Source organism: Stenella coeruleoalba (assembly GCF_951394435.1).
Source record: "Stenella coeruleoalba genome assembly, chromosome: 1".
Taxonomy (NCBI): domain Eukaryota; kingdom Metazoa; phylum Chordata; class Mammalia; order Artiodactyla; family Delphinidae; genus Stenella; species Stenella coeruleoalba.
This window is the reverse complement of record NC_137169.1, coordinates 139,646,429-139,674,370: the sequence shown is the minus strand read 5'-3', so window position 1 is coordinate 139,674,370 and position 27,942 is coordinate 139,646,429. Positions and strand designations below refer to the sequence as shown.

Below are 27,942 nucleotides of genomic sequence, written 5' to 3'. Positions count from 1 at the left end.
CCTCATGACTCTTTTGTTCACTGCTGTATCCTCAATACCTAGAACAGTCCTTAGCACATAATAGGTGCTCCATTCATATTTAATTAATCAGTGAATATTTAATTCATAAATATCGTATTGAGAATCTAAGTAGAGTGCATTAAGTTGTCATAAGAAATGTTAGAAATAAATTCTCTTCTGAATAATATTAAAATCTAAAAAAAAAAATAAAACACATCTTCTACATGAGAAGTCATGACAGAGGGACAAGAATTAAAAAGTAGCTTAACATAGGGTGAACATGTAAAATGCCTATGTATCAATATGTATATGTAGAAATGAATCACTTTGCTGTACACCTGAAACTACACAACTTTGTAAATCAACTATACTCCAATATAAAATAAAAAATTAAATTAACAAAAAAGAAACGAACTTAACCCATCACAAATTTCCTGGGTTCTAATTATTTAAAACCCTAAAATGTGCTGTTTGTGAAGAGAAATATACAAAAACGATATGATTAACTCAGATCAGATAAAAGAGGATCAATATTAATATTACAAGTTGTATGTTGCTGCATTAAATCTGTTTAAAGAAATAATAAAAATAATTTTAAAAACTGCTAGTAGTATTCAAAGGTGAAACATTTTGCACATTCAAAAAAGACCAATATATAGCCAATAATGAAGAGACACACACCGGTACACATATATAAGCTAAATAACATGACATAAAAGGATACCATACAGTGGAAACTCAGTGGAATTAAGTGGAAGAGGGACATTTTGAACTCATTCCTATTAGCATTTGACAGATCAACTAGATGAAATTTATATAAGGATATGGGGAAAATGAACAATATGATTAATGAACATATACCAAATTCTCCTTTCCACAAATAGGATAGTATAAATGACCAATAAGTCAAAAAGAAATCTCAGTAATTCAGAAGAACAGAAATGAAACTAGGAAGTAATAGTGAAAGTTAAAAAAAAGGCCAATACTTAGTCAAATAACAACTGTGTATTATCTTTGTGCCACCCTGTAACATCCTAGACACAATATTCAGTCTCTTTGATGAGTAGACCACCAAACATGAGTGCCCACCAAACATTTCTTGTGGGGGCAACTTCCCAAAGGGCTTGGACAGGTTTGGTAATGCACAACTCTACCTATGCCCCTAGCTTTCTTATCACATCAGCTACCACCATACTTGCTTTTCACTTCTTGGAATTCCAAATCTTTCCCCTATGTTAGGCAGAGAAGCTTCTCTCTTCCTGGGTGGACACCCAGGACCTGGAGGATTCAGGTGCTAATCTAAGCACTTAGTCATAGTATATTTTTCCCAGCAAAGTCATGTTTCAACTTCAGAGGCAATCTGGTGCCAGCTGTTAGGTAGAAACATTTTTGCCACTGTCTTGTTACCAACATAGAAGACAATAAAACAAACCAAGAAGAATTAAAATTGTTTCTTCCAACTCTGGTGCCTACATGCTAATGGAGTTGAAACAGTATGCTCATGCCATTTGGATTTCTGGATCTTGGTGCTTCCTGTCAGTTAATTCATCAAAACCAGTGTAGTGGGAAGAAAATCTTGTCTAGTATGGTAGTGAAGAGCATAAGCCTTAGAGTTGGGTTTTTTGGTTTTGAGACTTAGTAGCTGTATGACGTCATACAAATTATCAATCCATCTGAACCTTATTTTCTTTGCCTCATGTAAAGAAGAAATAAATATATAACTTGTACGGACGTTTACAAATTAAACGATAGGCCCATACACCATTTTTTTTTCTTACAAAATCTCCCTTTTTATGCAAAATGGGGCCTGACAGGAACTCTTGTGAGAAATGCAGATTTGCTGGCCATAACTGAGACCCACTGAATCAGAATCTGCATTTTACCAAGACCCTCAGGTGATTCTCATGTACACTGAAGTTTGCAAAAGAACTAATCTAGTCAATAACAGATGAGAAATGACAACAATTTCTTAAGGAAATTGCCCGTTTAATTTTTCATATACTAACATTTTATATGGTTTTTGCTCCTATGCTAATCAATACCCTTTTTTTTAAAACTAGGCAAACTTGGAAGTTTTGATTCCTTCGTGATCTTTAGAGACTTTCCTTCATACTGAAAATATTAATAATAAATGAAATGGAAGGAATGCCAGCCTATTCTCATCATGGCCTTTGTATGGCCCTAGTTTTTTCTCCAAACCACCTCCAGCTTTGGGAAAATGTGCCCATTGTCAAAAGTCAGGAGATGAAGACAAAGATTAACACTGAAATCTTTAGAAAAAAATTATGTCTGTTTGCAGTTGCATGACACTTCACCAAGCTTTTCTAGAACACTGTTCTCAAGCTCTAAAAATATAGATTAATACATTCACTTGTAAAGTTGTGAAAATCAAATGAACACTGTATGGAAAAGTTCCTAATGCAATGCCCAGCATATAATCAGTGCTCAAGAAATGTTAGTCATTTCCCTTCCTGTTCATGCTTGCTCTGTTGTAATTATCTTTTAAATGCCCATATTCCATACTAGGCTGTGAACATCAGAGGGATGGAATTTATTTCTTTTAGATATCTAAGTCATAAATACAGGACCTTCCACATAATTTATCTATAATTATAGATAATACATAATTTCTGTCTTTAGCTATTTTTCATACATTTATGTAAACCAGGACCAATGATTGATTGAAAGATTCATTTATGGAATTATTAGACAAGTAATTATTGTGCAGCTAAGAGGGATGATACTTATATATCTCATATATTATCTCACAACAGAATGTAAAATTAAATTGTGATCAAGTGCTGTAAAAGGTACACGGTGCTCTAAGAATGTAGTAGGTGAGAAAACTTAGAATAAGAACAGCTCAGCACTGTAAAAGGTACACGGTGCTCTAAGAATGTAGTAGGTGAGAAAACTGTTAGAATAAGAACAGCTCAGCAAGGTTCTGTCTTCTTGGCATGTTTTCCATTGGTCTAGCATGTCACTATCTTCTACTATGGTCTGATTTACTTTTTTTGGATTTTTTCTTAAGTTGGAAAATCTCCTGAGGCACTGCTTCCAGAAGGCCAGTGTTCAAATGAACCACTAGTGAGAAGATTAGGTGTAGAGAGATGGATAAGGCCGCTAGTGTCTTCCTTAGCCCTCTTCTATTAATTAACATATTGGTACTGATTATCCTGTCAGAATAGTTTAGAGGGCTTCCCTGGTGGCGCAGTGGTTGAGAGTCCGCCTGCCGAGGCAGGGGACACGGGTTCGTGCCCCGGTCCGGGAAGATCCCACATGCCGCGGAGCGGCTAGGCCCGTGAGCCATGGCCGCTGAGCCTGCGCGTCCAGAGCCTGTGCTCCGCAACCGGAGAGGACACAACAGTGAGAGGCCCGCGTACCACAAAAAAAAAAAAAAAAAGAATAGTTTAGATACTGTCACTTCGGGAAGACAATTGAGTCACAGAACAGTTGAGTTCAATGATATTTGTGACATAAAGGAGGTTCAAATCCCCAGGTAGATGGGGGATACTCTGAGCTCACCCAGCTAAGGAACCTGGGCGACCCCAGTCAGGCCATTAATCCTTCCACAAGGAGGACACAGGTTTCATCACATTGCTGAGTGATTATGTCAAAGGAAAACACTTCATATTACAATTTTAATTATACTGGAATTTTAAAAATCATCTCCAGCTGATAACCATGGCTTCCTGTATCTATAATCCCCCTGTATGCTAACACTACTTTTAAATTTGCGATTCTGTTTGCAGCCCACAAATGACGAAGAGAAGTGGGTGGTACTCAGCGAGTTAGGGAATTTGCTCATAGGAAGCTCCTGTTGAGGAATAACGGGCTGGGGATGAAGCCAGGCCTTTTCGCGCTCCCCCAGTTGATGCCCTACCTGTTCCTGTAGTAGTACTGATGTGCTACAGTCGTCGACCGAGCTTGCAACCGGGCTAACGTGGCCATAGCCTCAGCGCGCCAGCTGCACCACTGGAGTTACTCTGGGTCTCCTAGGCAACCGGGCTAAACCTTTCCGCTGGTCCCGGGGGTTCAACTTTTCGTTGACTTTACATTTTCTCCCTCACACTGTTTCAGTTTCCGGAAGACTAGAAAGAAAAATTAAGAAATTTTTCTTATGAAAAATTTCAAATTATTGGCTTCTATATCTTCTGAGAGCAAAAGGAGGAGACTCTCGGAGAAGGAAGCTGGGGTGGGGGCGGGGAGGAGAACTAATGGTTGCTCCCGGCATCCGGTTTCCGCCTCCAGTCGGCTTCCGGAAGCTCAGCTCAAAATGCTGAACTGCTCCTGGGAAGCCGCTGGTGCTGTGGCAGTTGGAGTCTGTTCTCGGGCCTGAGGCTCGAGGCCAGGCTCCTGGGTGTCGTTAATGTTCGGGGCCGCCGGGCGCCAACCGATCGGAGCTCCAGCCGCCGGGAACAGCTGGTGAGGCTGGCGGCCCAGGGGATGGGAGATCTGGAAAGGGTGTGATGGCCGGAGGCCGCTGGACCTGGAATGGAAGGGGGAGGGAGTTGTAATGGATGATCTGAAGACCTTTAGGCCTTGCTCTCACTCGTGCCTGGGATGGACGCAGTTTGAGGAAGGCGTTGAGGTGTGTGCTAAAGATTTGCGAAGGAATACAGTTAATGCTTGCTGATGGCTTGTCTACCACGCCACGATAATTTAGGCGTGAACCTTTCTGTACTCCAGGAGCAATTCATTTCCTCATCGATTGTTGACAAGACGAGGGTACAGAAGAATGTATCTTAATATAGGCCTTATTTCCTCATTTGCCTTTTTAAATTTACTAGATTATCCCAGGTGTTTTGGAAGATCAAATCCCAGAAATCTAGACTCCTGGAAGTTCAGTAGTGGAGGAGACTTCGCCCTCCTACCCCGGGTTTTTGGAGTAGGAGTAACCTACCAGTTTCTGCCCCTTGAACGTTCCATTTTAGTTCAGATGAGATGTGCATGGGGTGTCCCTTGAGAACATGTAAATGTCAGGATTAAATTTGGAGTTCGACTACAGTATCATAGCACCAACGCCACTTTAGAATAATAAACTGCTTTGACTTGTCAGGGTGCTTTCACAAATACACACACTTTACCTTTATGACAGCCCTATGCTAGGAGATGATCAGAGGCACAGAATAGTTAAGTGACTTGTCCAGTGTTGAGATGCATCCTTTAGTCCTAGAGCTAGAAGCTGGGTTTTGGATTTCTAGTTGAAAGCTCTGTAATTCCGGTCTTGTTTTTCTCCCAAACCCTTTTCCTCCAAGTCTACCTAAGACTAACAGTGAAAGAAGCAAAATTTCCACTGACTGGCCTCAAACATAAAGTGTTGAACAACAGGTGAAATGCAGCTGTAATATGTCTGTCCATTCCTAGATCTGCAGCAAATGAGAATATGGGGGATTCTAGTAGCCTGTGATCTGAAGAATTTCTTTTGCATCACCTATCACTGAAAAGTTAAAAGAATATCTTGCCTAAACTGTTTTGAATGAGATCATATCATTCTGTAGTTCATTTTATAATGAATATAGACTTGTTTATGCTCCTTTTTAAAAAATTGTCTTAGTTGAAATATAGTTGATGTACAATATTGTATTAGTTTCAGGTGTCCAGCATTGTGATTCAGTATTTTTACAGATTATACTCCATTGAAAGTTATTACAAGATAATGCGGAGGGGCAAATTAGGGGCATGGGCTGAAGACATACAAACAACTATGTATAAAATAGATTAGCAACAAGGATATACTGTATAGCACAGGGAACTATAGCCATTATCTTGGTTATGCTCCTTTTAAATGCTCACATTATCCTGTGAGAAAAATAGCACTTTTTTTTTTAAATGAGCCTTTTTTTTTTAAATGGTGAAGCAATTAGCATAAAATAAAACACATAGTTCTTAAGTGTTTAGTATTTTTAGTTTTGACAGTTGTATACACTGTGTAACCACAACACAAAACAAGATATGGGACATTTCCATCACCTCAGGGTTCCCTCTCCAGGGTACCTTTCTTAATGTTTCACCATTAAGCATCTCTTTAAGAGGCGGGGGAAGACAAAATGTGCTCTGTAGACTGTAGGTCTGCTCTTGTTATAGTGATACTGATTTGTGTGATAAGTGACTATTTAATTTAAAAGTATGACTCTTTCAACTCCTTTCTCACCCTTCCACCTTCCACCCAATTCATGGTTAGGTACCTCTTTATAATATAGAGATACTATGCCTGTGTGTTTTATGCCAGTGACGAAATATCAGTGCCACTAGGGATGCTACTACTAAGCAGTTATTTGGTGCCGGGTTTTAAGTACATGTATCATCTCTTGTAAGTTTTTTGAGGTAGGTGCTATTATTTTTTGCATTTTAGAGGTGGTGAGACAGGAGCAAATGTAGTTTAAATATACACCCAAGTATCATATTTGCAGTATGATTACAGTATATCTAAAAAAAAAAATTCTTAACTCTCCTAGCATACTGCCTATGTGTCCGAATGAGATTCCATATCACAAGGAGTATATAAACCGGAAAGTATATGCCCAGATTCGTTAACCAGGCTAGAATTCCTGATGTATCTAACTCCCATCTTGAGTTCAACTTTTTCTCCAATGTCCAGGCTGGTTTTTCAATTTTCAGGCACCACATGGGTAAATGTAGATGATTCCTTTCTTTCTTAATAGTTTGTTAAAAGGTAGAACTGATATATTATTTTATAATTTAAAAGCCTAAGGAAGAAAAGTTTTATACAATTAAATAATAAAAATTCTATGTTTTTTGTGTGTCAGGAAATATATGTTTTTTGTGCAAGTTATTATATAACTTTAGTTATTTAGTTATTTAGTTAACTTTAGTTATTTAGTTAACTAGTTATTATATAACTAGTTATTATATAATATAGTTCATATTATATTTTTATAAAATCTTTATAGCTGGAATGTGTATCTTCTCTTCCTGCCACCTCATTCACATACAATTTTGAAAGTAGGGTCCAAAAAGTGTCTATTTTGGTACTTAAAATGTTAACCTGCCTTTTAAAATTTGAGTCATTTAATGGACAAATCACATTTAGAATTTTGACACACTTTATTACTTTTTACTTTATTAGTGCTTTATATTTAAAGTCAATTTCTGAGGGTTTTTTCTGGGGGGGAAAAGATTTTGAAGGTTGAACTGAACAGATTTTTTAAATTAGTTCTTGATAATGAAACTATTGAATCATTACTGATCTACTGAGCTATAGTATCTATTTATTTCACTTTATGTGACTTTGCTTTAAAAGAAAGCCCATTACAAATAAACTATTGATTCTGGACCTTTTCTTCTATCATTTCATTTCTATTTGCTATTTTGATTTTCTTTAGGTCTGGAAAACTGCATAGTGAATATGTGCTTTTTAAATAACTGCTTTTTTTTTTGGCCTTTTGTCTTGAACTCAGTTTCATACTGTCAGGTTTGTCTGAGTCAGGTTTCTGTAATTTGAAATCTGGATTGTTCAAATTTTCAGTCAAGTCATATATTTCCTTTGTTGTTTGTTCATTCATTGTCATTGATTGGTTTGTTCATCCAGCAGACTTTTAAAACATCTGTTATGTGCCAAGCATTATGCTAGGTACTTGTAATTAATATTCAGTTGTCTTCATTCTCATTCCTATTCTAGGAATTCAGAATATATTCAAAAATATTGAGTAGTCACCATGTGTGAGCAATGCGTGAGACTCATTTCCTAAATATTAGAAGGTTACCTAGATGCACTTTAATATTTGCTTGTTAACAAGAATTGTTATGAATTAGTTTTTAGGCTTTACATTGTTTGTTTCAGACTTTGACTTTATTTCCTTAGGCAGTTTTTTATTCAATAGTTTACTTTTTGAAAGTGTTTACAGTTTAAGGAAAGAAGTTTGAATGACTCTTGAAGTCGTTAAATGAAAAAAAAATCAAAAGAATGATCTTCAAATTTAAATGAATGAGCTGCCTTATTAGATCACTATTTGGAAAATAGAATTAGAAAATCACTGTTTGGAAAGTAGAATTAGATTTTTTTTTTTGGTAAAGCCATGTATGAACTGCTTTTTGTCACGTTGCTAGGGTAAGGAGGAAAGAAAGCTTTCTGGGGGTTCCCATGGTGACAGAAGTGACAAAGTAGTGGCTGCCAGCAACACCTCTAGTTGAGTGCAAGTCAGTAGAACTTTTGCTCCCATCATGGGAAATAAGTTTTTCTGTTTGGTGGCGAACCTTGTGGCTCTTAACTTGGAAGGATGATATCCTTTCATCTTTTTTTTCCTTATATCTGTATATTAATTATTAGGATAGGAGTAGGTCAAATACACAGCATTAATTTTTTTTTAACCTGAGATTTTTGGGTTTGTTTGTTTTTTGATCGATAAAAGTCTTTAAGGAAGTGCTTAAATTTCTTGAAATTCTATGAAAGATTTTTACAAATGTCTGTTAACTCCTCTCTCACCGTCATTCAGAGAGGTTCAAGAACTCAGAAAAGTTGATGGTCTTAGCTTTTATTATGACATACTCAGGATTCATGGTATACTTTGTACCTTAAAAGAAGAATGATTTGGTATTTCAATAACAGTTTCCTCTTATTTGTGTGTAGAGGTTGTTGAAAGATGAAATAACTGCTCTCACACATAAGTACCCATTCTTATCCTCACAGAATCCCTACAAGATAGTCATACACATTTTTATGAATCAAAAGATAAGTAATTTGTCCAAGGTCCTCTGGCTGATGACTATAGTATAATTTAGCTTCCAAATTCTTGCTTTGACTCTTAAAGCTCATGTTCCCTACAGTTTCCTCCCAGCCTTTTTTTCCCCCTAGTGAATTCTATTCCGTATTTATTGCCTAGTGTCAATGTAAAGTTATAATTAATCATTTGCATGTTTCAGAATAAGATAGATTCCCCACCCCCCATGCTACTTTTTTAAAAAAGAGAGAAGATTACTTACAATTAATGGTTTATATTGATATGTCAAGGAATTTCTAAACTAGCCCAAGTGTTACCATTTAATGTTAGAGTTATTCTTAATTTCCTATGATCTGTCCCAAAATACATAAATAGAGAAAATTGAAGATGTAATCTCTTAATAGGTTACTAGACTGAGATAAAGACTTGTTTGAACAAATAATGTTACCATTAAGGAAGGAAATCTGTAAATTCCTATGAGCAGCAGAAATCTTAATCAAACTTTAGAACATTCTTATGAATCATATTTTGTTAAATTAGTCATAAAATTTAGCCCTTGATGTGGCATCTTTAAGGCTCATCATTTGCCTGTTTAGTCTCCCACGGTCATGGTCTACAGTATTATGTGTTCATTTTAATGTTTGGCTATTTGCTATATACTTTTAGGACCAACCAACCTTTCCTATCTTAAGTAAAAGCTAACATGAATATCAAGGCATGCTAATTCCAAAACTATTTTCTTCTTAAACTTGTGGTAGTAATAGTATATATTCATCAGCATAGTTCTTGACTATGTACTGTTGGTTCAGTGTTTTTGTACTCACTGAATTTTTATTCATACAGAATCTAACACGTAAATCGTTATTCCCTTAAATTTTTGAAGCCAATTGAACAGTTGTATTTAGCAATAGGTACCTTTTAGCACTCCACTCCTAAAATTACTTAACTTTGTAGAAGATCTAATCTTTTACAGAGATGAAGATGAGAATTTTACCATGTACGAGGTGGTAAAGAGTTTATTTTTCCTTAACTAGATATGTGAAAGCTGTAGTCAATTACCCTTTAGGTATATCTGGAAGATTTTTGTTTTATAATGAACTTGGTGGGTTTATTCAGTAGACACATATGTCCATCCTCATGTTATAGTTATTTTATCGGTATCCAGAAAAGGAAATTATTCCCTAATTTTCCTATATATGCTATATTTTTCCCTTCTAGGAATAGTAGTTATTGCCAATACAGGCTTCAAAAAAGTAATAATCATTGACAAAATGGTTAGTTGTTGGTTATTGGGGGGAGTTTGTTTTCTGGGCTTTCTTGGACTTCAACTTCTGCTATGCCTGCCTCTACATTGTTGACTCCCTTTGAGGCCCTTGGTTCTTTGGTCAACTTGTCAGTTCTTTGAGGACATAGGAGCAGTAACTTAGGACTAGGGCAGCTTCCTGATTCTTCTTCCTTGAACCAAAAACATTCGAAAAAACCCTTAAACTCAGTGCAGTGTTTTCTACGTTAACTCATCTTCCTCACTCTAGAGCATACATTGTTTAGGAAGCCCTTTTCTGAATTAATTAGAACTTGGTGTTAAAGGAAGCCAAGGAGAGAAATTCACTCATTTTACTGGATGTTAAATGTTGCCTGGAGGAGGACAAACAAACAAACAAACTTGACCTTTGGCCAAATATTCTTACCTGAAACTGGAATATCAATTTCTGGGTTGATCATACATTTTATAGATTGCTCAGCATAATATAATACCACCTGAAAAAACAAAATGCTTATCTATTCAAGTCATTTCCTTTTACAAAATCCAACTTTATATAAATAGTGGGACTGTAATTTTATTCTATTCATTTGGACTAGCTTAAGAAAACGATTAGTGAAGTGTTCTCTTAGACATTATACTCAGTGCAAACTATTCCCAAAAGATTTCATTTCCGTTGGGTTCCAAATGAAGAGAAATTGTTTTATAAATGTGAATATAAAACTTACAAATTAGCTAAGTGGTAATTCACTGGATTTTACTATAATTCAGTCTTTAAAACTATGGTTGCTTAATAAACATAGATTTTTGTACAGAAAAGTTAACGTATTTCCAGTTTTCGCCTCCAGTAAGAAAGGGCTTATTTAGGAAGATATCTTTAGGATAAAATGTTTCCGGGCAATGGTCTTCAGTAACTGCCAAGGCAAAGGAAATAAATGAGCTATTGATCATGTGATGGTCTCTTATGATGACTGTTTCTGTGAAGCTTGTTGATGCCAGTTTTACCTGAGAGGTGTAAGTGAAGCAGCTTGACTAGCTGTAATAGTACTGGCTCATTTACAGGAGTTTTGGTTGAGATTGACTTGCAGGACTCTGGTGAGTTGAAACTAAAGGGGAAAAAGTGATTTGAACTCTGAATGTCACTTAAATGTATTTTTTCTGTGTTTTTATAGGGGTTTTTTTGAAAAGCCTTTTAAAGTAGTTTTTTCGTTGATTCATGTTTGAATCACATCATGGAATAAGTTAGATTCTTCTAGTTAAAATACTTTTTATTTTCTCTTAAGAAAATCAATATAAAATCAGATAAGGCTGGCACAATTTTAATAATGTTATAAAGAAATTTTGCTTTCATTTTTAGTAATAGTATTGGTTATATTTGGTTAAACTGCATTAGTCACAGCAGTATAATGAATTAATTTAAATGAAATTAATGAATAGTATCAAATTTCAGTAGATTAAATCTGATGTGCTAAGCTTTTTCTAATGTTAGGACCATTACATTTTCTCTTCTAAAGTAAAGCACTAAAGTTTAACTTCCAAAATAACCTGCAATTTTAGTTGGAGATTATATTCATGCATTGAGTTAATTAATTTCATATTACTATTTAGAACCAGTCATTCACACATTGATAAGAAAACTATTTCTTCAAAAAGTAAATTCCTCCAGAACCAGGTGATACTGAGGATCTTTATTGTAGTACATGTTAAACTGGCTTCCAGTGAATTTTTTGAAAGGTACAGTATTGTTTTCAGAGATAATAATTCTCAGACTACGTTTCCTCCAAAGAAGTAGTGTTAAAGGAAAAAAACAAAATATTCACTGCAATAAATGGAAAACAAAAAAGGCTATTATTATTTAGGTATTGAAATAAGATCCATTTGGCTTATGTAGTTGGAATTGTAGCCCTTGTATTGGCTTAATGCTAATTCCCATGTGATGCATATTTCTCTTCATCAAATTCAGTGTTCTGAAACCCGAGTAACCTTTTAAGGGCAAAAAAAAATTTTTAGCGGCCCTCCAGAGTTCATTTAAAATATATATATTTGAATCACCATGTTTTTGAAAAATGTTTGTCTATATAGACTTTTTGTTTATTCATTCAGAATGTCTAAGGAGATAGATCTGGAAAATACAAACCCACATTAACTGAAAGACAATGTCCTATTACTTAATTGCTTACAGTGTGCATTTTACTGAGGACTACATCACTGGTTCTTTTCGGCTCACTTTCACCACCCAGCTGCCCAGTGCCTTGTGTTGATTCAGGTCTCCCATCCCTTTTTTCTGTTCCGAAGAATACAATGCTTAACTGTGAGTCATCAGCTTCACATAGATGCGTATTAAATCTGTCTCAACAATAAATAGTATCTTCTGCTGCTAAATCAATCATAAATAAAAATGCAAACCAGATACTGGACTTGTGTAGCTGTTCTTGGCTGTAGTTGGGTGAGCATTCAGGCTCGGGAACCAGATTGCCACAGTTTGAATCCTGATTCTACCACTTCCTACATGTGTCACTTTGGGCAAGCCTACCTTAACTTTCTGTTTCTGTGTATTTCTGCTACCGCCTTATAGGGTTATTATGTGAAAATGAAATGAGGTAATGCATATGAAACACTTAGAAATGAGCCTGGCACATAATAAATACTCATGTGTTGGAAGCCTTATGTGTGTTTTATATTGTAAGTGTTAAATCCAGTTGAATCACACGTGTGTTTGTTTTCAAGTTATCATTAAAATGAAAAGATCAAGTTGAAAGTCGTTAAAGGGAACTTGTGAACACCTGAAATTATAAACTATAAAGATTGTATGTAGACCAGGGGTCAGCAAACTATGGCTGGCCATCACTTGATTTTGGAAATAAAATTTTATTAGAACATAGCCATATCCATTCATTTCCATATTTCTTATGATTATCTTGGCCTTACCATGGGAAAAGTTGAGTAGTTGTGACAGACACCTAATGGCCTGTGGAGCCTACAATATTTTCTACTTGGTCCTTTATAGAAAATTTGCCTACCCCTGCTATAGACTCTAGAAACTATACAGTTTATAATCGAGAATATTTTGATCCTAGGTGCTTCTAGAACTCAGTTTAAGAAATGATTGTTCATGATCTTCATAAGAACGGTGCATATTTGAATTACCTGTAATGTTTAAAAAATAAAATCATGTGTCTGGGCGCTGTTGGGTTTGGAAAGGACCCATATAATTTACAAAGGTTCCCAAAGAACACTAATGTTTATCCCTGCTGACTAGTGGATGATTTTCTCACATAGTTCAGTTTTTTGTTTTTTGTTTTTGTAAGGCCTAAGAGACTGCTTCAGAGTAATGGTAAGAAAAATGATGGGCCATTTTAGATCAGTGGGCCTCCAGGTTGAATACGAACAGAGTTTCTGCTGCACTCGGTCGCGAGATTAGTGTGGTCTCAATATATGCCTAGCGTTTGGTTAAATTTTCTTTTCACATGTATTACAAACCTTGAACGTAGCTGCCTATCTTTCTGTCTGCCTCGCATGTCATGGCAGTGACTGGGTAGAGCATGTGGTGAGAAAAAGGTTGTATGTTTCCTTGTTTCCTTAGAAATTGTGTGTGTGTGTGTGTGTGTGTGTGTGTGTGTGTGTGTGTGTGTGTGTGTGTGTGTGTGTGTGTGTGTGTGGTGGAGGGGAACTGAGAAAGTTCTCTTTCCTCTGTACACCTGCTCTGAAAACTGGCTTTAGGAAAAGGACAGGAGTAGACTAAGGTATGGTGATTTAAGCAGAAATCACTTTTCCATAATTAGACAGTAAAAATATGAAATCACTGGGCTCTTTCATTGCTGATATTATGCTTACTCTATCTTGAAGTAACTCCTGTGTTTAATAAAAGCACTTATACAAGAAAAAACTTAAAAGTGAGTCAGAATATTTGGAACTGTAATATCTTAGATAGGAAAATTAAGCAGCTTTTACACAGTTCTTTATAATAACTATTCATTCTAGTCAGATTTAGAATGAATTGTCTGCTGCAATAAACCAGGTTAATATGGTTGACTCTGACTATTTAAATTTTTTTTTCTTTCTTTAAAAAAATGTAGGCATTTCAGTCGAACCATGGAAGAACTGGTTCATGATCTTGTCTCAGCCCTGGAGGAGAGCTCGGAGCAAGCTCGAGGTGGATTTGCCGAAACTGGAGACCATTCCCGAAGTATCTCTTGCCCTCTGAAACGCCAGGCCAGGAAACGGAGAGGGAGAAAACGGAGGTCGTATAATGTTCATCACCCGTGGGAGACCGGTCACTGCTTAAGTGAAGGCTCTGATTCTAGTTTAGAAGAACCAAGCAAGGACTATAGAGAGAATCACAATAATAATAAAAAAGATCACAGTGACTCTGACGACCAAATGTTAGTGGCAAAGCGCAGGCCATCGTCGAACTTAAATAATAACGTTCGAGGGAAAAGACCTCTCTGGCATGAGTCTGATTTTGCCGTGGACAGCCTTGGGAACAGAACTCTGCGCAGGAGGAGGAAGGTCAAGCGCATGGCAGTGGACTTCCCGCAGGACAGCGCTAACAAGCGGACGGTGACCCAGCCCCTCGAAGGCTGTAGAGATCAGGACATGGACCATGACAACAGAGCTTACCAATGTCACGAGTTTACCAAGAGCAAGGTCAAGAAGAGGAAATTGAAAATAGTTAGACAAGGACCCAAAATCCAAGATGAAGGAGTAGTCTTAGAAAGTGAGGAAACGAGCCAGACCAATAAGGACAAAATGGGATACGAAGAGCAAAAAGTCTCAGATGAACTCATGAGTGAAAGGTGACTTTCCTATTCTCTAAATATAAAAATATGTCTCCACTGTTTGCCGTTGAATGTGTTTTGGATTTTAATTCTATTTTAAAATAATCATAAGTTATAATAATGGTAGTGATATTACCGTTTAACCGTGGTTATATTTACTTATAATTTATGATGTTTAGCACAAAGCAAAATTGCTTGTCTGATCTATGAACAGTCTTTTGATTGTGTTATAATGACTTAATTTTCAGTTACAAAGAGAAAAGGAAATGGATTTTCAATGGGAAAGAATGCTTTTGAATAACAGCGCATTTATAACTGTTAGAATTGCATTTATAATTATTTACTTGTTTAATTATAGAGCTCTAGCCATCGGTGCTTTTTAGTGTCACGGTTCATCAGTTTATTCTGATTCCTGAGAACCAAAGTGGATACCACTTCACTGTGAGCGGCTAGATATTTTAAGAAGTCTGTAGATTGCTAGGAATTCTGATCACTTATGAATTGTAAAACCCAATTTATAGTCTAGAAGCTCCTGATCTTGTCATTAGACAAATGGGAGAAGCAGTAATCCTTTGGCAGTTAGTCTAATCTGTCCATTCTAGAAAAGAGGTATACCACAATGATAGCTGTTAAGGACTGTTTCGACACCTTCAAAAGGTAAGTGATCACTTTTCTTTTACACAGAACTAATGTTACCTGCAGGAATGAGAAAACATTGACACTGTTCATCCTTTTAAGGATGTCGTTGAAATCAAATGTACAACTATGGTCAAGAAAAAAATATTCTTTAAAAATGGTCTGGGAAAGAGTATTTGATTTTTAATTGGTAAGATCGGCATCATTTTAACCATGTGGATTGTGAGCTATGGATCTCATAAGCGTATATATATATATATATTTTTTTTCCCCTTGTAAATGTGGTTACAGCTATGCGTAGGACCTGGTATAAGTTTATAGAATGGACCTTTTATTAGAGGTGGTTTGCTATTTATGTAATTTTCCTAAAGAACTAAAAATTACATAAATGTTTCAGGGAGGTTTTGAGAAGTTTATGGTACCTGCTTTTCTTCCAAGAAAGTTGTCATTTTTATACCGGAATGAGAATTATTTGTATGCAGGTATTGGGCCATTGTGACTGAGGACCATCCAGCTTGACTTGAAAGTAATTATCTTGCTTAGTTGCTGGGAGGGAGGGTGTGTGGCAGCGGAGATAGATCCTCAATTCTGGATTATTCACAGATTACCTGCTTTCTGGATTGATTGTGTAAGCCCCTTCTTTTATTGATGTCTTCCTTTTATTGACAGACTGGACTAGAAATGAGATAAAACTCTCTTCATTTCTATTCATTGTAAAAATATTTGAGTATTAGGTGCCATCAGGCTACCCAGCAGTCAACAGGCTAAGTACAAATATTCAAAAAGGATGTTTTCACTCTTGAATAAATTAAATTTATTTCCTCTTATTTTAAACTTACCTATACAGCTATTCTTTGTGGTCACTTAAGAGTTAGGTGCATATTCCCTCTGTGGGAAGATTGCTAAATATTTAAAGTATCTTCCCAACAAGAATAAGCATTTTTTGAGACCACTTCCAAAGCTTTCCTACTATAAAAAGCTATATATTGCCTTGGAACTGATTTATAGATAAGAACGGAACTACTTCACTCTGTGTGTGTGATTTAACACACATTTGAATAACTGCTGTTTACTGTTCACCACTCATGGTCCCAAGACAAATAAGACAGCCCCGGTTCTCTTCAGCCTCATAACCTGGAATAGCCAAACAAGCAAATGATGAAAAAGAAGTGTGCTGAGTGGAAGGTACTGGTGAGGGAAAACTTCCTAAAGAACTGTGACTGAAAGCTTTGTTCAGATATCGAGGAGTTAAGGCGGATCATCCCAGGTAGAGGGAATAATTTATGCAGAGACATGGTTGTGAAGCAAGTGCTATGTATGTGGGAAAGTATAGGTAATGTAACTGCGTTACATAAAGTGGGAGCGGAGGCTACAGCAATAATTGTGTTTTGAAGGCCTGTGTGCAATGGTAGTTTGGATTTCATCATATAAGTAATGGGAAGTCAGTGAAGAATTTTTAGTCAATTAGATTTATATTTTAGCAAGATACCTGACCTTGACAACAGTGGCTCGTCTAGTTTTGGCTGACCTCTGGTCCATCCTTAAGAGGGAGGTGAATTACGGCAGCAGTAGTAGAGGACAAAAAAAATATAGGAGCAGTTTTAAGAGTTGGAATAAGTGGAAGGTTGGCTGCCTATATTTTGGGGAGGATGAATGAGAAAGAGGACTCTCAGATGATGCACAGGTATCAAGAATAGAAAATATAGGAAATGAACAGATCGGGGCAGGGGATTGGGATTGGTATCCATGCGTTAATTCAACAAGCATTCATGGAATATATTCTCCTCTAAACACTGTGCTATAAAAGTCACACTAAAAAAAAGTGGGAAGAGGTGTCCTTGAAGATAAGCCATAATGACCCTCAGCTCCTGAAAATCGAAAACCTTGCTTCCGTTTAAGTTCTTGTTCTGATTTATTGTACCCACTAACAACTACATGATATACTCGGAGCAACTAGCTAGATGTCAATTAGATGAAATGTAAATAAGGAAGCATGTTGTTTAAAACACGTGTAAAAACATCTCAAAGTAGGCCAAGGATCGTTAAGGGCTAAGAGCTGATCTTAGAGAGGGAATTCTGATTTTCTTGTATCTTTAAGAAGAACAGCAGGCAGAGAAGAGAGAGGAGATAGGGATACCTCTTGGAGAAAGGACATAAACAAAAGGACCAGAGATGGGGATGGGAAGAATTTAAGTGGGAGCCCATCCATGGAAAGCCTTGATAACTAAATTTAAGCCTATAAATCTGAGGAAGTAATTTAAGAATTTTTTTTGAATTTAATTTTTTTATACAGCAGGTTCTTATTAGTTATCTATTTTATACATAAAAATTTTAATAGACTTTTTTTTTTACACACAGACATATATGCACCTGTATGTTTTATAAACTTTCTTTTAGAATAGTTCTAGATTTACAGAAAGCTTGCAAAGATAGCACAGTTTCTGTATACCCTGTTCCCATACATCCTACACCCAGCTTCTCCTATTAGTAATATCATCCATTTACTATGGTACATTTGTCAGAACTAATGGGCCAGTGTTGACACATTAACGGAAGTCAATACTTTATTAGAATTTCTTTTGTTTTTATTTACTGTCCTTTTTGTGGTCCAGGATCCCATCCAGGATACCATAATATTTTTAGTCAGCCAGTTATGTTTTGAAAAGATGAAGCTGGCTATGTGTAGAATAGATTAAAGCGGATAAATCTGAACTCAGAGAGATTGGAAGACCATTGAAAAAAATAAATAAATAAAGGCACATAGATTCACAGCCCTTTATCTGCAAATCTGAATCCTGAAAGCTGTGAAAAACTAATTAATTTGTGGCCAGACCTAACTTGACATGTATTTAACATGGATATTCCTTCATTTAATTGAAAAAATATATTAATATGTTTGATTATGAAGTGCTACCCCAGACTCCTCTTAGGCATTTTAGAATGTACCTTTCTAAAGTGTAAAAATGTATGAATTTTAAATAATTTTGCCTCGAGGGTTTCAGAAAAAGAATTTAACCCAAGGTATGTATGTTAAGGCCCTTTATTAGAGTTGTGTTGATGAGGGCGGACGAGAAAGCACTACTCAGTCACAGAGAAAAAAAAATCCATAGTAGTTTGGTCAGCTAAATAGCAGAAAGATTCTGAATTGTTTTTAATACTCCACTGTGTTTTAAAAACACCACTATGTATAGAAGAGCATATCTGTTTGTAAATAAGAAAATATGTATTGATATGACGCTTTTAAAGAGTATTGTTTTCTTTCCTTAACATATGTGCAGGATAGTTTCATACATTCACTTAATTTGAAGAAAGTTAAAGAAAAAGGTACTAATTCAGTTTCTTGGGAGAATGTGCCACTTAAATTTTTATACTTTTTGTTTATATTTATTTTTTAAAAACCAAACAAAATCTGAAATGATATTTTGTATTCAGAAAAAGTATGTGGATTTAGAATTTCATCTAGAATTTTAATGCTGAACTCCCAATTGAAATATTTTAAAACAGATTAGGATGCTTTTTTTTTTTAAAAAACTAAGATTACAGAATTCTCCCTGTTGATGGAAAAGTATTATAATTTAAAAATCACCTGGGGTGATTTCCTGATTGGTTAGAATTAAGAATTACAGTAAAAAGAGAGTATATGAGAATTTTTAAGAACATCACTCAATATTGTTTAAAAACTAAACCCCTTATTATCTGACCTTGTCCTTATGGTTTTTTTAACTAACTAGACTCTCATATAAGCATTGCTTCTGATAAAACTAAGTGACAGTTTAATTCATGTCAGTTGAATATTTACTATTTATTTTCATTTATATGTTAAGTTTGACTCTGTATCATACTCTCCAACTTCTGTGGAAATAATAAGAACCTGTTATTTTTGTATACTTCCTCCTTAATAATTGGCAATATTCATTTTCTGCTCAGAGAGACCTTAGCTTTGATTTAATGGATTGTTACCATTGTAAACTTTTTTCCTCCTTGCCAAATAATAGAGTTGTTGGGAATTCTTAAGTAATGTCTCTTCTGGAATATTTGCAAATATGGTTATGAAAAGTAATTCTATCCCAGGCCCTTGTATTTATTTCATGTGCTGAAGAAAGGCTGAGCCTGCCTTTGATTGGGACTTTCCCCATTTTATTGCGCAGTGGTGTTCAGGGCTCAAGCTGAATTGCCTGGAATAAGAAAGGAGCAGTAAGCATTTGATGAAAGCAGATAATAAAGTGCATCAATTGTGTCAGCACCTCGTTGCAGTCACATCTGGCTTGCTGTCAGAGTCCCATTAGATTCCTGTGGTTTTATGTGCCAAAAATAATATGCTCTGTAGTTAATGGAACCGAGATATTTGCAGTTTGATTAAAAAAAATCATCTTATTTTCTTTCAGATCTTTGTCAGGCTTAAGTTCCATCTCTGAGCTGCCATGTCTCTTTAAAATTTGACAACTGAGAGATCAATTGTTCGTTTGATCTGTTTTTTCTTTTCTTTTCCCTTATTTTAGTGAATCCAGCAGTCTCAGCAGCACTGATGCTGGCTTGTTTACCAATGATGAGGGAAGACAAGGTACTGAGATGCCATTTTTTTATCTCTTTGTGAAAAATGCCTTCATTTTTAAGTTGTGCTTATTACTAGTTGTTTCATAAATTGATGACTGCAATCCATTTACCTTAGTGCAATCCACACACTGCTTAGTGGGCTGGGGTTTAGTTATCTCCAAAAGCTAGTCTGTGGAGCTAATAATGTTAAGGAAGGATTATCTTCCTTGAGAAAGCTTTACATACCTCAAGTCTTTTCAATTTTGTCTCTTTTAGCAAGTTCACAAGACCCTGGTTCTCATTCTCCACCTGGTTCCAAATGTATTTAATTCTGTTTAAGCATTAATAAAGGTGGATTTGCAAGTCATTTGTCATTTTTATTCAGCTGTGACATTTATTCATCCTATCCAGTTTGTAAGTAATTAGACCATTTTCCTGAATTCAATATTGTACACTGTTAAACAGTAATGTCTTTCAACTTACATCTTTCCCATCTTTGAAATTTCCTGAAGCTTTTCACACTTTAACGTGGCATTATTTTGAAACTACCTGTCCCAGTAGAAAATATGAAAAGCTTACTAAGGGGGCAGGATACATACATACGAATACTTATCATAAGTGTTTTCTTCCTTTCTTGAGATCTTTAGAGGAAAGCAGTAATTTCTAAGGGAAAAAAAAACCCACAAAAAATTTTTTTAATTATAAATAGTTTAATGATGTTATGAAAAAAAGGATAAAATAATGGCTGCCCCACATTTTTTTCCTAGTCTTTTCCTCCTCTTGGCAGTACAAATTAAGTAAATTAAATTATTATTCCTTTTTGCTTACTTGTAAACCATCTGTCCCTGATAAATAGATACATAATTGTTTTGAAGACCGTAGACTTCACTGAAATATGTTAGAACCTCAGGGCTAAGAGTAAGCTTGACTACCTTGATAATATACCTAAATTCTTGTTAAAACACCTATGTCTACCCAAAGTTATGTTATAAACATTGCCTTTGGTAATGAAATGAAATGAAAACACTTTTAAAAAAAATAACGTTTTGACAAGCCTATCCATCTTTGAGAAGCATTGAATGGCTTAGAATAATCTGCTAGCATTTATTGTGAACCTATCATGTTTCATATTGCTAAGTGCTTTTTTACATTTAACTTACTTTAAGTTCTTGTTTGATTCTTAATACAGCCCTATGAGATCTCCCCCTCTTTTTTTTTCCAGGTGATGAAACCCAGACTAATAAAGTTGAAGTAACTTCCCCAGTGTTACAAAACAGTAGAAATCTAATTGTTCTGTCTGACTTTAGAGCCCAAGTTCTTAATCTGTAGCTATTTGATTTCTGTATTAAGAATAAAGTTGTGTATCACATCAAAAATAAAATAACCCCATTTTTCTATTATAATGTTGTCTAATTGGAATTAAGATCTAGGGTAGTCAGTTTCAAGTGACTCCCTTTCTTTTCTTATGCTTATACCTGACCTGTGAACTTCTACTATAACTCTCAATGAAAGTACTAATATATTTGTACTTTGAATTCTTGTTTTTTTAAAAAAATATTTTTTATTAAATCCTCAATTGAAATAAACAGGTGACTTTGGTTTTCCAAATGGTTTAAATTTTTAACTCCCTCATAATTCTAAATACAGCCATTTCCCATAAAATCATTTTCAATGGACGTTTAAGGGTTTTTTTAGTTTGTGTTTAAAAACATTTGTAGTAAGAGATTTTGGAAACCAGAAATCTTCTGTAAAGGGAAAAAGTTTACAGCAGTTGTGATGACCCTCTTAGAAGCTAGTAGTTTTTCTAAGAATCGTGAAGAAGACTAATGAATCTCAGATCATATTCAAAATGTTATTTGTCTCTTATTTTTAAAACCATCTGCTTTTCTGTTTTTGCTTTTTTTGAGGTTTTTTTTGTTTTGTTTTTTTGTCTCCATATACATCTCTTTATTATTCCTTTTTTAAAAAAATACAAAATACTGTTGATTCGGGGGCTTCCCTGGTGGCGCAGTGGTTGAGAGTCCACCTGCCGATGCAGGGGACGCGGGTTTGGGCCCTGGTCCAGGAAGATCCCACATGCCACGGAGCGGCTGGGCCCGTGGGCCACGGCCACTGAGCCTGCGCATCTGGAGCCTGTGCTCCACAATGGGAGAGGCCACAACAGTGAGAAGCCCACGTACTGCAAAAAAAAAAAATACTGTTGATTCACACCAAGGGCACATTTCAAACTGAATTTTAAATTGATTGTTACTTCATGGTTACACTCAAGGATGGTCCTAGAAGTCAGACTTACTATGAATAGGATTCTGTTTTAAAAATACCTTGCTTGTAGAGGTTCAGTGTAGTTTCTCTGTAAACTCTGTAATGTTGTCACTTTTCATTTAAAATCAACTTTTTCACAACTATTTCTTAATGAACTTAATCAGATTAATTTCATTTAGTCACATCTGTTCATGATTGTTTCCCCCTTTGCACTCCATAGAAATCATGAAATTAAGCTAATTATATACCATTATCAGCTGCAAAGAACGAGTTCTATAATTTTATACCATTTAATTCCTGGCAGGAGATTTATTTTTCCTTAATATGGAAAGGGTAGTAACTTAACTGGATTTCCCTACTGTTTTTGCCAAAGGATTAACCAGTATATTATTGGTTTTCACATTTTTAAATTGGTTCTGAAACATAACATTTTATGTTATTGTTGATGAAAGTTCTTATTATAGTATTAAAAAAAATTTCTTAAGTGAAACCATGCTGTAGAATAAAAAGTTTTCTTTATAGATTATATAGATGATTGCCAGATAAAATACAGGATCCCCAATTAAATTTGAATTTTAGACAAATAATTATTTTTTAGTACAAGTAGGACCCATTTCGTATTTGGACGTATACTAAAAATTTTGTACAAATACTATATATTTATATTAAAAATGAATCATCTAAAATTCAGATTTAATTACCATCTTGTATTTTTTAAATCTGAATCTGACAACTCGGTTTATTTGGATGATAAAACTGAATCTCTGGGGGATTTCTTGTATTTGCACAGGTGATGATGAGCAGAGCGACTGGTTTTATGAAAAGGAATCAGGGGGAGCTTGTGGCATCACTGGAGTCATTCCCTGGTGGGAAAAGGAAGATCCTACTGATCTGGACAAAAATTTACCAGATCCTGTCTTTGAAAGTATCCTAACTGGTTCTTTCCCCCTTATGTCACATCCGGGAAGAAGAGGTCAGTAGCACTGCCTGACTGGTGGATACAGGGGACATATAGTCAGTCTAGGAATAGTCGTTGAAAGAGGAGGCGCTAAATGGAAATGAAAGACTCTAGACGCAAGATGCTATGAGGAAACATGGTGACCAGCAATTCAGCTCCCACTGAATTCTCATGCTTTCAATTTATTAGGAAGGTTGACTTGCTTTCTTGCTAGGCCCATGGTAAAAACGTTGAAATGATAGAAAGATAAATTGGGAGGAAAGAAAAACCCTGGATAATCCTCTAATGCTTAAACAATTGGTTGTCATGTGCTGGCTGCATTAAAACCCTACTAGGCATTGGTTCGGATCTTTTAAGTGTGAATTTTGCCTCTTCCCCACTACTGTTCAATACATTTCCCCCTCCAACTGACTTTGAATTCTGAATTGATAGGATCTTATTCCATGCTCCAATGATCATAGACCCTCCTTCAACTGAGGACTTTGATTTTCCAGGTTTCCAAGCCAGACTCAGTCGCCTTCATGGAATGCCTTCCAAGAATATTAAAAAATCGGGAGGGACCCCAACTTCAATGGTAGGCATGCTTTCTTATTTACTTCTCATGTTTGGAAATGTATCCATTTCTATGGAATAAAAAGCCACATCCTCATCCTTTATTCATATTCTAATGTTATACTTAAAAATAATCCATTTTTTTGTAGGCTACAAACTGGACCAGTGAGATTCCCCTATAAACCAAATCTTCTAATGCTAATAAATTAGTTACGTTTTGAACATCTGGGGAATGACATTCGAGGGAACCTGGCTCCTGTCCTCTTCCCCTGGAGGAATATCACTGAAGTGAGAGCCTCTTTGATGAAAAGATGGGGCTGTTTTTGCTGGAGGACTGGTATTCTTCCTTTAGTCAGAAGTGAACCTGATGGGGGAGGCTTTTAGGGATCTAGGTTGGCCCAGGGTGGATAGAAACTACTGTAAATTTTATATATTTTTCTCTTTTATGATTTTTTTTTTTACATTGAAACCATTTATGTATCACTTGCTTTGCCAAAATGCTAACAAAAGCTAGAGAATTAAAAACTTCCAGATCTCACATCAGTATTCCTTAATGTTTATATTGTGACTGGATAAGAACTCATTTTTACATATCTGACTGTTGTAAATTTAAAAACATGATGCATTGACATTTATGGTTCATTTTTAGAGAAATCTTATATAGCCAACATTATTTAAAATATTTGCATTTTACTCAGGGTATTTTAACAAGGGCTAAGATGAGTAATAGGTAAGGTTGATAATCTGCTAGAGTTTGTATTTTGTTCAAGTTTGCTTTCTACTTGGATAATCTGCTCTGTATTGCAAACCCATTGTATTTTATAGTACAGTTTTTATTGTACTTGGAAAAATCTTAGTTTTAAACTAGTCACGGTGATAACTGGTCTGTGCTAGTGGAATCATTTACTCTTACCTTTTAAATTATCTTCTCTGTCTGATACCTGAAACCGTCAAAATGATCATTCTTGCTTAGAGCGTATTAAACTCATGTGAAAGCTGGTATTTCAACAAATACTGTATGACTGAATCATATTGTCATGTTTAAAAGTGAGAGCTGCTTACACATCCTTAGAATGGCAAATGTGTGTGTCACTGTGAGTGTCAAAAATACTTGCATGAGCTCATTTTCACCAAGCAGAAGGGAAAATGTAACATTTCTATTGATGATATAATTTAGATACTATACTACATTCAGCCCAGTTCTTCAAAATGGTTATATTAAAATGATTAATATTTTTATTAAGTTCTTATAATCGATGAAAATTGTGATTTAATACATGTATTTTTATATTATTGTATGGATTAATTGTTAATTCAGCATTTAATGGCTAATTTAAATATGATGATTGGAAAAGAAACTTAAAGTTGACATTTTCTTTACCTAAAGTTACAATCTGAAAGATTCCAGCAAATGTATTAAGTAGGAATGTGTGACATCTTTTAGATTGCTTGTCTAAACTGGAGAGATTAAAAGTGATAAAGTGCAACTTTGAGTCTCTTTACCTTTGCATATTTAAAGTGATATTTTAGAGGGACAATAATATGGTATTCGGTCATTGTAAGTAAGCTTTTTTGTGCTATGTCCTTTGGAGTGAAACGTCATGATTTTTTTTCTGAATTTACATAAATGTTTTTATTTTCTTTTGTATAACGACTGTCTTTTAGATCTGAATAAGTCACTTTAAAACCTTGGCCTATGAACTTTGCCTTACCAATCGTGAAGCTAGATGAATGCTATCTAGCTCTTGGTTCAGTTTTACCTATTTTCATTTTTGGTTCACTGCTTGCTTGAGCATAGCTGGGATTTGTAGCCCATTTTCTAGGCTTATTGCAATCTCACTGTGGTATTTTATAGAAGCTATTACAACTGATAGGCTAGCTTCATGGTATTGATGATACATGGCTTAACCATAGTAAACGCTGCCTTCCCTCTCTCAATTGTAAAAAGGTGATTAAGTTTCACTTGATGGAGATACACTATATATGGTGTTTATCATGGAACTAGTGCATTAGGCCACAAACTGTTTTCCTGGTCCATGTTTTTTGTATTCAAAATTTTGCTGAAGACAATGGGCTCCTTCAGGGTTTCTTTCTTTCAATTCTGAATTGTCCTTGTTTGAAGTTTTAAGTACTGTAATCTTTTTTTTTTTTTTTTCCCAATAAAATATCTGACTTGGGCAAGAAAGGTAAGAGTTCCAATTTGTGCTGATATTTTTAAGTTCCTATGCTAAGTTTTTTGTTGTTGTTGTTGCTTGTACTGTCCCTATTACATGTAACCATCTAGTCTTAAAAATCGTAAGCTCATGAAACAGTCATCTTTAAACAGTATCTCTGACATCCGGTAGTAAGAAATGAAACTTAATTCCTTAGACTTTCACATTGGAAAGCCAGATTGCTTTTAAGAGAGATGAGTTTCCTGAGCAAAGTCAGACACATGTAGCTGCAACCCATTAAATGGAATGACAGCATAGGGTTTCCTTTTCTTAAACAGATGGGTGATGACTACAAAAAATAATGATGTTCTTTGAAGGAAATGACAGAAGGAGAATCTTTTACTGAAATATTAATGTAAACACTTTTGGAGAAAAACTTCCAATCAGAGTTTTCATTATTCACCATAGTAATGTTCTATAAAGTTGCTGGCAACACGGAATTAGAGAATGCTGACCCATTGCTCCTGAGAGAAACGCAGGGTTATGTTCCTGTGAGCCTTTGGTCGTGACATTTTCATCATTCGATCAATGCATAGCCTTGTTTTATGTATGTTTTCGTTTAAAAACACCTTATTTAACATATATTGTGGATCCATTCACATTGAACTCATGACCAACAGCGTCATAGCTTGTGCCTGAACAAAGCTTATCTAATACATGTGTTTTCTCCGTAAGGCACAGCACAGCATTCTTTGTGCTTTAGCAGCAGCAAACAGCACTGCAACCTTATGCCTGGGGACCATTTAACACAGCGAATCACCAAAGAAAGCGCGAAAAGGTGGAAAACATGGCACTAAATAAACCACAAAAAGGACACTTGTTTACGGTATTAAGAGCTGAAAACAAGAAAGCAGTGTTGCCTTGTTTGACTTCAGTAGGGCATGCACATGTGCCTCAGGTGACTCAAGTTTTTCATTGCTTTTCTCACGTCTGTGAATGACCGTGAAAGCACTATGAGTATTGATTTGGGGGTTACAAATAAATTTTAGTGGATATGGAAATTTGCATATGTAGGACCTACAAGTTGGAGTGAGGATCGACTCCAGTTAGTTTTGTAGAAGAGCAAAGTGGTATTGTAGAAAATTTACAGATCTTGAAGTCAGACGTTGGTGAATCCCCACTCTGATTCTTCTTTTTACTTGTAATTACAATTTGAACCTCATTTTCTCTTTCTGGTAAATAGGGACAGTGATTACTTTGCAGAAGTGTTGTCAGGATTAAATGAGATTGTGTTTCCATAATGGGTCCAGCACCGTCTTTGTCACATAGTGTATATTAAATAAATGATAGTCACACATATTATTAGATATATTAAACACAGAAGCTCATGTTGCAAAGAACAGTTGTATCATGGGTCAAAGTGCAGAATTTTAGACTTTAAAACTTATCTGTTCATATTTTATATATAATATCCCTTCATGTTTAATATTTAAAGTGCTTTTGATTGCAGCCTTTTGTGTTTCTTTTGTACCTCATTCATATTTGAGCCGGCCCTTGTGTTTAATATTGTCTGTGAAGAATAATTTTGAATGAATTTTAAATTGACAGACACTGCATTGAATCTCAAAACTTAACGGCAAACTAAAAAACCTGTTCTAAATTTCTCCTCTGCACCCCACCTACCCCAACCGCCGCAATTATTAAGCTGTTTATTTGTAGAAAGACCGGCACTGTTCAGGAGGTTTTGGTCCAGAGTTATCTGATTCTTAAAAGTAATTTTGTCCATGTACATGAAGGGAGAATCCAGATAAATTCCTGAGAATTTAATGTTAAGGGGAATTAACTATTGCTGTCCTTCTGTTAGAATAAGGCACTAGGTTATTGGAGCCCAACTAATCAGCCTCTTATATTCACCTCTTTTAGGAGAATTAAGGAAATAATAATTACGGGGCCATTATCCAGGAGATTCAGCCTGAATCTCTTGTATTTCCAGAATTTGTGCATCAGGTACAATTCAGAATGATAATCTTCAGAATAATGAACCGTCCCAGAATGAGTTTTGGGATACTGTACTGGCAAAGTGAATCCGATTAACCTGACTTAAGCATAGCATTTAAGTTAGCTGAGA

General features: G+C 35.5%; 2 protein-coding genes across 6 annotated transcripts in view; one reads left to right on the top strand and one right to left on the bottom strand.

The window, feature by feature from the left end:
* Nucleotides 1–4,262, bottom strand: part of SPATA17 (spermatogenesis associated 17) — a 204,592-nt gene extending 200,330 nt beyond the window's left edge. For 2 of the 3 annotated variants that reach the window (XM_079934838.1, XM_079934837.1), the window contains exon 1: nt 3,884–4,262. In XM_079934838.1, coding sequence (XP_079790964.1) covers nt 3,884–3,951 — 68 coding nt within the window. In that variant the 5' untranslated portion in view covers nt 3,952–4,262. The remainder of the gene's footprint in view (nt 1–3,883) is intronic. The other variant, XM_079934839.1, reaches the window with a different exon arrangement.
* Nucleotides 4,263–4,270: 8 nt separating this feature from the next.
* GPATCH2 (G-patch domain containing 2) overlaps nt 4,271–27,942 on the top strand; it is a 165,761-nt gene continuing 142,089 nt past the window's right edge. For 2 of the 3 annotated variants that reach the window (XR_013830243.1, XM_079934746.1), the window contains exons 1-5: nt 4,271–4,425; nt 14,019–14,738; nt 19,856–19,917; nt 22,942–23,124; nt 23,604–23,683. Coding sequence is in view for 2 of the 3 variants with exons in the window: in XM_079934746.1 (XP_079790872.1) it covers nt 4,370–4,425; nt 14,019–14,738; nt 19,856–19,917; nt 22,942–23,124; nt 23,604–23,683 (1,101 nt within the window). In the remaining variant the exon portion in view is untranslated. Of the gene's footprint in view, nt 4,426–14,018; nt 14,739–19,855; nt 19,918–22,941; nt 23,125–23,603; nt 23,684–23,810; nt 27,900–27,942 lie in introns of those variants that run through there. The other variant, XM_079934747.1, reaches the window with a different exon arrangement.